Below are 12,601 nucleotides of genomic sequence, written 5' to 3'. Positions count from 1 at the left end.
AACACAAGCTTTAGATGTGATCTTTCTGGCAAATTCAAAAATGCGGTGAAGGAGGAAACTGCGAGCGTTAGAAAAATGAAACCTCAGGCCCGGCGAAAGCGGGAAGACGGGGGAGACTTCAGCCTCCTCAATTTTTGAGCAAATGAGAGTTTTTTCTCCAATTCCTGGTGAGTTTTATCTAATTTTGAGTCTACAGCTCGGTTATTCCACCGGTCCTGAACCTTTATGCTAACTTTTCCAGTGGACAGCCCCCCCCCCATGTAGCATATTTCAGGCTCCTAAAAACAAGTCATCAGTAAAGACAACGATTGATAGAAATTAGAAATAAAGAAAGAAATATGAAATATAAAATTGAAAGATGACAGAAAATGGCCAAAGCAAAGCCACGAAAAAAGGTTCCAGTTTGCAGGTATATATATTTCCAGTTTGCAGGGGTATATATATTCTCCATACAACTTAAACATGTGAGCTATCGACAAAATTCAAAAAATTCCTCATTCAAACATCCACATTATAGCGTTCAATAAAACAAATGAAGGCTGCTACTGATTTATAATATCTAGACAACGAGCAATATGAAAAACATGCTTTCCTAAGCAAATTTATTTCAAAACAAAATCCAAGATTATAATAAACTAGAGAGAGAGAAAGAGGAGAAAGTTCAATATAAATGCACAGTCCTCTACTACTAAGATGAAAGTTATTTTGTTTAGCTAAGCAAAAAAAACTAAAAAATTGTAAAAACAACATTACTATTTCGTAATAGCAAACATTGCATCGGAGATCACATGCTTCTTTGGTGGTATCGTATTACAAGGTCTGCGTGCAAAAATGTAATACGGGAATGTAACATCAATAATGCATGTTATGAGATAATATTGAGCAAAACTTCATAATTTCCAAGAAAATGACTTCCATTAGTTGTTCTTTTTTCACTTCTCTTTTCTAGTGATAAAGGTTTATATGTTTATATCAATACTGGTTTTCACCATTTTTCTATGAATAGTTTATTCAAACCTCGTGATATTTTATCAATTCATATTATCATTTTATAGAGGGAATGATGTTATGCTTAACTAAGCAAGGGAAATCTAAAAACGCTTACAGCATAGGAATATCGCGTGCAAAAGAAAATTTGGGATTTCCAATATATATATAACATATTTCGCAACAGGTCAGGATTACAAGTTTTTTTATAAGAACAAATAACGTAAGAGAATAAGGTTCCAATTGCAAAAAGATTAAGAACAAGTGAAGAAAATTTTAAGGCTTTACACGTTTTTTTTATTAGAACTCAGTTTATAAGAACATTGAGGCTGAAATTCGTCGAAAAATTAAGAACATCGTAAGAATATGCCCAGCCTCAGTTTGGAAAAAAATGACAAGAAACTTTTTTCAAGCAGTTTTAACCGAACTTAGGGATGGATCTTCCAATATCGAGAGTCAAATATTGTCCAAATTTTACCAGTCTTAAGTGCTCTTTATTTTGCATAATACTGTCGATTTAGAGAAGTCTGGAAAATGTAAGAACGTATTTAAGAACATTTTAGGCTGAAAATTTCTTAAAAAAATAAGCACATCCAGGCTCAGCCAAATTTTAGGTGTTCTAATATAAAAAGCGTGTATGGACCAATGAAGTATAAGCCCGAAAGGCTAGAATCGAATCTCCTTGGTGAGATTTGAAGCCAACAAATCCTACCAAAGTTGCGCGGCCTTGAGCGGCTCGCCTGGTTTTTACACAAATGACAGATTGAAACTATAATTTAACGCTAAATTTCGAAAAAAATATCAATTGCTAGATTCAATCTGTCGTCAAAAATACGGCGCATTTTTTAAGGCTTCACTTTTACTTGCCTGAGAAAGGTCAGAGATTACTCTAGCCCTTCGGGCTTTAAACTCAATGGTATAGAGTCTAAAATACCCAATTGCCTAGTGAGTTACACAAAATTACTCACAAAATGGTAAAATTAAGAATATTTTAAGGCCATGCTTAGGCTCGAAGACTTCAAGAAATTTGTATGTTCCAATAAAAAACTTCAAGTCAAATTCATCGTTGTCGTCATAGAGGTTACCTGAGGGCCTGAGGTAGAAGAATGTCGCGTGTGTCTCGGCGTGTGTGTCGACTGGACTCTTAAAAAGGTCGAAAAAGACTAGTAGTAAAAGAGTAACCCTTTAGTGATCCAGAATTGGGTAAAAAAGGGATGGTTTGGGTTAGAAATAAGATTTCTGACTTGAGTTCTGAGTATCAGAGTCTGATGAGATTCCCTCTCCATTGGGAGGTTCGATCAGAAAACCGTTCTTGATTAAAAAAATATCCTGAAACATGACAACTGAACCCGCATCGTCATTGAAAATTCAGAATTTTCACCTGTAGATAAGGGTCTTTCATCAGTAGATATATTTAAATATGCGGAAAAGTAGGAAAGCATGAGAGCTTGCAATATTTTTTAAATCTTGAGTGTCCGCATTTTGAAAACTTTTTTATGAGGACTAGACTAGGAAATGGCCGGGGAAAATATTGTCCGCTAATGAGAGGTGTTCGCCTTTTAGAGAATCAATTAGAGAAGATTTTACTGTAACCATGGTCAATAGTAGGGGCTTTAGGCTCTCAAGAGGAAGAGAAAACGATGGGAAAAGAGAAGAAAACAACAAAATTTAGTTTCTAAATTTGTTTCCTCTTTTGTGTGGAACGGTAAATTTCGCTCCGATAAATTTTGGGATTGAAATTTTCATTTATTCCACAATAAGTATGTAAGGAAGTGTATTCATCTAGGGGCTGTCAACGGTGCCCGGAGCGAGGGAGTCTTTCCTCTTTTCTATTTGCGCTAGACCTGGACGGTTGAATAACGAGGTAAAGCAGCACACTTACTCTCAGCTCTCAGAAACTTACCGCCCAGATCGGATTTCATTCCACAATAGAAAGTTATAATAGTCAGTATAACAAATATGTCAAGTTATCCCGCCACGCCGAAACATTAAGTGTGTGTGCTCATTTTAAAGAACCGCCCTCCAGAATGATGAAATCCTACTTGTGACGTTGAAGACAATTCGAGAAATTTGATCTGAACTAAAATCATGAGGCACCCTACAAGCCAATAGCAACGGAAAAATATTTCAAAATGGCTATTTCATCAGATTTTTCTTACATTTCGATCCAACAGTACACCCTTTTTTTTATAAGAATGTAAATCCTTTTCATCATGGATATTATTAACTTTTTGGTCGAAATCATTCTGAAATATTCTTGCAGTATACTTAGATTAAGATGAAAACAAAGCCTAAATCTAGCATGCAATATATACCTCAAGCAAGAATTTCGGATTTTTGTGAAATTTCTTAGCATTGCTTGGGAGTAAATGGCTATTTACAGGTAAAAGGCTATAGAGAAAAGACATTCTTAGCTTCAGTTGCCTAATTCCATGATGGCAATATTCTTACGAGATTCTTAATTTTTTGGCTATCTTTATCATGGACATTATTATAAAGTGTATTCTTATAAAAAAAGCTTCTACTTGATACTATTGAACAATGTCACCCGTTCATACCTATTATGACCTGATTCCTTGTGAAGAAGGGATTGTTCGTGCTACTTCAAAACTTAAAAACAGTGCACCAGGTGAATCCGGTATCTCCACGTACGAATGGATGAGCTTGCTGACAAATAATATATACTAAATCAAATCAGAGGGGATGCGTGCAGCCTAAATGATACCTTGATTATCTTGCGAAATATTATTAACCGTATATGGAACACTGAAACCATACCAGATGAATGGAATATGGGTCGATCGAGATAAACTCCTTTCATCACTAGATTTTTACTGGATGTCACTTTACACTATACATTGACAGCTGGCACGTGACATTACCGAACGCTTTATGACCCCCTTTAATTTCATATCAGGTTACGGGACTATGGGTCAAATATTTTGCAATCTACAGTACAGTTCATTTTGAACTTACTTAACAGAGCAAAGAACTTAAATATTCCCAAGATATATATTTTCTATGTCAAAATTTTAGAACAAGAGGTTGTCCACCGATGTTTGAAATATCAAGCAGAGATCATCTTCCATGCGTTGTCTTTTGTCACTGTTCAAAATTCAAAGTCTAACTTGTCCTTCTTGAGGTCTCAGAGGGTTGGGTGAAATGCTTTGGAAAAACATTGCATTTTAGTATTTCAACCATGCAGAAGCACAGAATAATACGGGTAAGGTAAGGGAATGGAACCCAAGGTAGCATATAACTGCAAATATGTTAAACACTCAATAAAGACCACATGTATTTTCCCCAATTTTATACTATCTTTTTTTGTCAACAATTGACAGTTTAAAGCACCGTGTTGTCAAGAAAAATAAATACTAACGTACTAAGTACAATTTTTTTAGCTAACAATAAATAAAATACAATTTCATTTTTTACCTAAAATCATAAAGCCCACAAGCCAGCATGAGCCAACAAAATAAAATGAAAAGTTTTAAAAAACAGGAAAAGGCGGCAAGAAAATCTAAAAAACTTTAGAATAGTCAGAACGCAAGCCCTTTTGGGATGCTGTCAAACATACAAATGAAAAGCGTTTCAGTGTCATTGAGTATAAAGCCCGAAAGACTAGAGAGGAATCTTTTTTCAATCAAGAAAAAACCTTTTTTAGAATGACGGATTAGAAGTAACGCTTTCTTTGGTTTTAGCGTGGCATATATTTTGAAATTTCACGATTGATATTACTTTTAGTTTAGCGTTGGGCCACGCGTTTTAGATGTGAAATAAGTGGCTTCAATTTCCCATTTATGAGTTTCAGCTCTAGCTCCTTTCGGGCTTTAAACTCGATGCTTTCAAGTTGTTTTTATCGATTTTCATAACAAGGGCATGAATGAAAGAAGAAGTCTAAAATCTACAAGTTATTTTACGAGAACGTTCAGAACAGTTTTGAAGCCTGTGGATGATCTTAACTTTTTGGGTTTCAATTTGCTTTAAAGTGTTCTCCTTTTTAGCATTTGTTAGTACTTTGGTACAATTTCCTTAGAAATTGCACGTTTATATAGTCTACAAAGCTTTGATTGTTTTTAGATTTTAATTTTTTCTAGCTTCAAAACCTTAATGTTCTTGCATAAAAAAACACGTGTAATAGGGTGATGAAGTGACCCAAAAAAATATTAAGAAAGTAAAAAACTACTGAAAAGTCTTAAAGTAAAAGGGAAAAAATATCCTGGCAGTGTCAACAGGAATGAAGTTGACGTGATTTCAGGGCATTGGAAGAATAACGATTCCCTCGTTCTACGTTGATAGCGTCTATAAGGCATACCTGACACCATTATTATACCAAGAATTTAAATTTAGTCTTTTACTCTATCATATTAGTCATATCCTTTTTCGGCTAATTCCTTAGCCATTGCATCCTCTCTTCGATTGAACTTTGGAACACACAACAAGATTCCCAGAGCTGCAATGAAGGATGCAACGGATGCTACGATACCATAAACCTGCCGGTGATGAAAGACAAGACTGCCCATGATTGGGCCCATAATGAGAGCGATTCGAGTAACAGATGCATAAAAACCTTGAATGAAACCTTGCGATTCTGGTCTGCAGATTTTCGATAACATTGCTTTTGATGCGACCAAGTTGAACGGGATTGAAGTGAATACCAACAAACAGATAAAGATAAAAACGATGACACGATCGTTGATAGATTTTGGGACACCTTCGTAGATTAAGAGTCCAGTAGAACCCATGGTTAGGATGCAAGACAGAATCAACATGTAACTATCACGAACGGCGCATTTGGAGCATACGTAATATAGCAACACAAATATAATGATAAGCTCCACTCCACCCACCATGTAAACCATACCAGCCCACTTAGGTGCCCAATGATATTCAAATTCAGTCACGAACGGTAAAAGAATTTCAAATTCGGTTTGAGCCAACCATAAGACACAATCAACATAGAATAGTAAAAGGAATTCAATACCGAATAATTCCTTAAGTGCACTTTTGATGCTTCGTTTATCTTCAGAACCATTTTGATCTAGATCCTCAGCTTCGTCAATTTCCACAGCTTTGTCTTCACTTTCAACCAGTTTTGATGTTTCATCAGAATCCTTATAATAAAAAGACTTGGCTTCAGGATCGGTATGCTCAAAACTACACATTCTGCTGATTGATCTTTCATCATTATCGGTAAGATCATCCTCGTCCACCATAGAAGCCTTCTCTGTCATCTCTTTGGAGACATTGAAGACAAAACATAAGGTCAACATCTCATACAGTAGCCAACAAAACGCCATAATGACTCCAGGTAACGTGGCGTAATCGAGTCTCCATCGCCAGACGTAGTACGTTTTTTTACCAATAAAGAAAGCAATTGCCGGTCCAACAACTAAGCCAAGAACCCGACCAAGTTCCATGATGGACAGAATACCAGTACGGTAAGATTTAGGATACGCATAAGTGATCTCACCCATTGCACAGGCTAAGAATCCATCACCAAGACCAGCCAAGAATCTCCCAGATAACGGTAGATAATAAGAGAAGGGAATCGCATAAATAATATTCCCTGTAATCTGCAAAAAATTCAAAACAATGAATAATTCACGTGTCCGTTTGGTTTTATCGTATATACGACCAACTATGGGTAGAGAAATCATACCAGCGAAGGGGTAGGCAGCCACCACCAGACCCATGTATACATTACTGACATCAAATGTCTTCATGTATAGAAGACACGAAGGTAGAATCACTGAATATTCAACACCAATGAAGAACATACGGATTGCAAAGGCCAGAACCAACAATCTTCTTTTTAACAGGAATAATGGATCAGATTCCATTTTCAGGATGAGTTTTTCCTTTAACTCCATCTTTTTATATTGCTGTTCTTTTCATGCCTATAGATAGAAGAAATTATTAGAAATATAAAGAAATTTAAAAATAGCCTGGATTTCTAGAGCTGTAAACAATGTTTTATTGTTTCGGGTTTCCACTGTTTACACCGCCGGGTCTTTCTAAAATGTTTATGAACCAAGGTTTAACATGTTGTAGCTGCACAAAATGTTGGAACTGGCATGGAGGTAATAAGAAATAGATGGAGAATTAACCCCTTTTATTTCATTGTACCTAATCATCGGAAGCAAACGGCTCCTTGGTTGCAATGGGAAAAAATGATCAATTTTGTGTGCACTCATGGGAATATTTAAGTTCATAAAAAACTGAATAAAAAGATGTTGGATTTTTAACAACTCTATTGTGAGATAATAGCTTTGTTGATCAAAATAAGAAAAAGCTTGCCGTAACAAGCACAAAATCCTATATTTCTAAGGGCCCCCTCTCATAAAATCATCGATAAATTTAAAAAAGAATTCTATATTACGATTAGGTAACCTTTTAATTAAGCATCCATCAGAATTTGAAAGCCTCCCTTTTAGACGTAAAGATTTATAATCAAGAAATTTTCAAGGAAAATGTGCTGAAACTCTCAAAATTAGCACAGTGTTCGCCCAAAAATAAATTGATATGAAATCATAGAACTATTGTAACCTTACTTTGAGAAAATTATTTTTGTATCGCGTTTGAACAAGAACTTTTTGCATAATATGTTTATTTCAATCATGATATGACATTCTCACTTCTGTTCTTATAAATTTACATTTCGGATTTTTTCGCTTCCAATTTAGATTTATAAAAGATTTCAACGACCATTTAGGTCATTACCGAGACGTTTTCTCTTCATCTATATCTTTATTACCTTCATGGCAAAAGTACACATTTTCCACTGTCTGATTTTGGAATGAAAATCTATTTAGGAAAATCTGGCGGTGAACTAGAAACACCAAATGAAAAAACAGTTTACAACCCTGATCCTCAAAGAAGAAAAAATGAAATTCTGAAATGACAATATAAAATAGAAATATGTGAAAAAAATTGTTATATATATGTATCAAAACGATTTGAATAATCACAGTTTGCGAATAGAAACTGTGATTACAAATCCCGTTAAATTCACCCTGGCAAAAAGTGTACTGTAAATCACAACATGTATTACTTTCCTTGGTACAAGATCTTATAACAAAATTCTGCTTTACAGTAAATGTTATGTGAATAAAGAGCAGTGATTTTTCAAAATATTACACTCGATTTGTAATGAATTCAACATTGTTATTAACACGGTTGTTAATCAAAATTATATAATTAAAATTGTGACGATTACATATTTTGTCTGGTACTCATGGGAATAGATTATGTTAGCTGTTGTTAACCCTTTAAGTCTTTAAGGCGGGCGTATGAGGGTCCTGGACACTGAAATACCGACAGTTTTTTACAAAATCACCGCAATACCGACACATTGCTTGCAGTTTGTTTGAAATACGATCACGCGATCGTGCAAACTTGAGTGACTGTATAAGAAAATAAGGCTTCGGTGGCCAAAATGTTTAGAACATTTTAAGGCTTTAAGGAAAATGGGCAAAAATACTCATAACATGGGGGGATTTAAAAACATATTGAGAACATTTTTAGGCTTAAAACTCAAAAAGTTAAGAACATCCCAAGGCTTCAAAAAATGTTGGATGTTCTTATTTAAAAAAACATGTATCGTGTAGTTCTTTATTGCTTCAATATTTTCAAGTAAGACCTTCAAGCAACAGTGTAAATACACCCAAAGATGCATGATAATAACTTACTTTTGTTATTTGAAACATTCAGAATTTCAATTTTCATTTTAGTGGGAAATCAAACGAAAATTTGAACAGATTGAGCAATTTAGTTCCACTGTTAAGGACGGGAAAAAGGGCTATTTCTCCAGAAAAACAGAATTAAAAAGAGAGCCAGTTCGGTGTTTCGGAATTAACATCAAAAAGAAAATTGACTCCCTCATTTTCACAAATCAAATCCTTCGGTTGTCAACAAAAGATTCACTAATGTGTGCAGGCAACTGCCACGTTTTAAAACTATTACAAAGGTGATTAAATCCCTTGAGTCTTTAAATGTTACTTTTATAAAAGGAGTATACACCTATGGACTCCTCAGGGACTCAATTACCATACCAATTTTTTGAAAGCGCGGTAATGTGACGTAATGCTTGTGACGTTATTAATGAAAATGCCTATTCAACCTCAAATGTTCTACTCCATGAAGAGAATGAGCCTAAACTACTGTACAGTCTATAAAATATATTGTAAAAACCATGTATAATAAATAAATCAGACCTGCCTTTCATTTTGCTTTTAAGTCGAATTTTCTTAAGGATTTTCGAGACTAAAATCATCAATATATTCAAAATAATATAAGTATAGAAATTTTCACACAAGAATTCTTCACACAAACTCTTACTAGAAAAAAGTCAAAGTTGGTCTCAAAACTTCTGCTTCCCTGATGCTATAGATATATCCCCAAAAATCTATTTTAAAGTAAAAATATATATCTTTTTATTGCAATCTTTCATGTTAGCTAGTCTTTTTACCCCCTAAAATTAAATTTATTTTCAAATTTTTCAATTTAAAAAGTAATGATAAAAACTAAAAGAATAAAAAAAGTCTTATTATTCAACATTGCTAGTTCCAGCTTGAATATTTTTTTGATTTTTAGGGAGTCACAAATTTTACCTTTTTTAAGGAAAGAATTAAAAATAATTCTGTGATTGGAAAAACTTTGCCTTTCTTTTTCTAATTTTAAAGAAAAGGATAATAATGAAAATCTGAGGAAAGTTTATACACTCAGTAAATTTTAGATCCGGACCGTCTTTTAAAAACCTTCTTTCAATTTTCCCCCTCTTTTAAAACATTTAACTTTGACGTGAAAAGTTTCCATAAACCAGACTCTCGGAAAAAAATCGAACACTCTTAACCGTATGCCTTTTAAGCTAAACTTCAATATTCGAAAACAGTCTAAATCTCTACACACTCAAATCATAACAAAAGTCTATCATGGATTGAACTACAATATTGAACTACAATACTAAACATAATCAGTCCAATCTTTGTATTTTGATTTTAATAAAACTTTTTTTACAATAATACTTCTTGCCTGTGAGTGGCATTTATATAAAAAGTTAAACTATTAAAAAAGACTTTTATTAAAAAAATACATTTCAAATGTTGACTCAGTTAAACTGATGTTTCTACAAATACACGCTAAACTGTTCTATTACATCACGTTCCTTTACTTTCTCTGTAAGCTTTAGGTGAGAATTTACAAATGCACTCAAAGAGGCCCCCAGCAAACCTTCTATTCATGCAATCACGCAGATTTTGTCTCCAAATTCACCCAATTTCTGTTAACGTAAAGTTTTCCAATTCAGGCATTCGCGCATTTTTTTCGACTTTCACGCATTCACGCAAAAAGTCCATTCACACACTCACGCAAACCGCCGGGGTCCCTTTAAAAGCACTACTGAATAACGTGGTAAACTGTTTTTATTTTTTTATCTAATGAAGAAGGGTCCGAATTCGCATCCATCCTAAGGCTTGGTTCTTCCAGTGACCCGAGCCATCGCTTGGGGCGATAAGCGATGCGAGAAGTGGCGACAATACGAAGTCTATTTGTACGAGAGGCTCGAACCCGCAACCTCGCTTATACTCAAGTAAACCCTTGACTCTGGATATCGCAGTAAATGCAGCCCACAGCAGTGACTCTGATCACGATATCACTCAATTCTTTGTCTCCAATCACGATTACTCAAACCAGCAAAAAACTTAGATAAACATGCATCTCTTTGAAAGAAGTCCAAATAGTCGAGTCTCGGCTCAAAAGCCTTTCAAATCAGGATTACGTTTTGACCTCTGATCACACAATCACGAAGAAATAATCTTCAAATCACATAATCACGCCTCGTAAATAGTATCGAAAAAAGTAAGTAGTTCCCTGCGGAAGATTCTAACAATAATGGTAACGGATATAGGTATGTGAGCGTAGTTAGACTAATTGTTATATACATACTAAGGGTGCTGGAACCCCTGCATCCCTGGTTATGGTTCAGAATCAATAAATGCTTTGTTTCGTATGACATCTATTGACAAAAGATTTGAATCTTACTTTTGATCTTATTTAATAGAGCCAGTCTGGTAAGACACCTTCAAAAGTTTAGGGAACTCCCAACTGATGAAAAAATGAGCAGAAAGATCGTCCCCCGGGTACAAAACTTCGTTGCAAAAGCTCATTGGACTATTGTTCGCTTGGACCACTTGGCTATTAAGTTATTTTGAGAATCACAACAGGATTGTTTAACAGCAATGAAATTCATAGCTATACATCTTTCTCCTTCCCTGTGCGCATCTCAATTCACACCCCTGTCTCACAGCCCCGGTGAAAACAGCGGGGATAAAAATTTTGATTTAAATCTCAATGGGGATAAAATTATACTGTTCCTAGGTTAAAAAAATCTAGTGGGGATAGTTTTGGAGTGCAATTTCTAAACAATGAATTTCGAATGGGGATGAAATCAAAGTCAATTTCTCAGTGGGGATGAAATGCTAGGGTATTTTACCAACCGGGGACGAAATTTCTGCTAAATTTTCCAGTAGGCTGGGGCCCCAGCGGGTCTGTGGCACAGGGGTGCTATTTCTATATCATATTTTATCCACACTGGCTAACAATTTTTCTCTGGAGTCAGTGATACAGGGCCGTGGTAAGGTTAAAAAACAAAGAACAATAGCAGACTGTGGCGAATCTAAAAATAGACATTGATTTTTCTGTTTGACCGAAATTCAATCCCATCACCCTTTCCGTTTAATACGCTTGCACGCAAATTACACTCAATTACAAAAAAAAGTTATAACTTTCACGACGTTTAAATTAAAACGAAAAGGATTGTGGGATCGAGTTTCGGTCAAATGAGAGAAGTAATAAATGTGTAGTAAATGACGTTTGCATAACGAAGCGCTATTAAAACCTTTGTAAGGATTTTTAAAGAACATTCCTGCCAACAAGGCTCCCGCAAGGCTACATGTCCGTCACAATGCCATCCCAACCGATATTAAAATCAATCTCAATTACATTACTACAAGGCAAAGATATGATTTGTGTTTTGACCTCGCCGTTCCATATTCCAGCCAGTAAAATACCAGACACTCATCTATAAATTTCAACATTCAAGAATTATCATCCAATCAATATAAGACCTTCTGCTTTTTCACTTGAAAAATCCCACTGAATAATAAAACTTTTTCCTATTTTTCTTTCTAATGTCCAAGAAATTTACGTAGATAATGATAACATTATGACAATATGGCTACTGGGAAATAGTGTGTGTTTATCAACTCTAACAAAACGAAAAATCTGATGAAAAAAAAGTTTTTCAAAGAATAAAATTTTACGATATGAAATTTTCTTAAAAATAAAGATTGTCATCATCATTTCTTCAGTACTCTCATTTGTGAAATTTTAAATCAAAATTTCATAACTTGATGATGGGATTATAAACAAAAACAACTGACTTTACCATATTCAATCTTATTTAAAATTTTTGGTCCTCTGTGTAAGCAAAATCATTTCTTCGCGCAGTTCCCCTTTTCCCAATCGACCCATTTTTTGAGTACTAGGGTTGCAAGCTGACGGGTATATGTCGCCCAATTCGGTCCCTTACCAGGACGAAAAAAGAGGCAAAAAG

General features: G+C 34.8%; 1 protein-coding gene across 1 annotated transcript; it reads right to left on the bottom strand.

Annotated features, from left to right (window-relative positions):
• Positions 1-5,354: 5,354 nt before the first annotated feature.
• LOC136804415 (multidrug resistance protein 2-like) lies at positions 5,355-6,860 on the bottom strand. Its single transcript, XM_067061127.1, has one exon. The coding sequence runs from the start codon at positions 6,858-6,860 to the stop codon at positions 5,355-5,357; it is 1,506 nt and encodes a 501-aa protein (XP_066917228.1).
• Between the last annotated feature and the right edge of the window lie 5,741 nt (positions 6,861-12,601).

Source organism: Clytia hemisphaerica, unplaced genomic scaffold, assembly GCF_902728285.1.
Source record: "Clytia hemisphaerica strain Z4C2 unplaced genomic scaffold, Clytia hemisphaerica genome assembly, whole genome shotgun sequence".
Taxonomy (NCBI): Eukaryota; Metazoa; Cnidaria; class Hydrozoa; order Leptothecata; family Clytiidae; genus Clytia; species Clytia hemisphaerica.
Note: the sequence above shows the minus strand (reverse complement) of the source record. Positions and strands in the feature narration are given on the sequence as shown.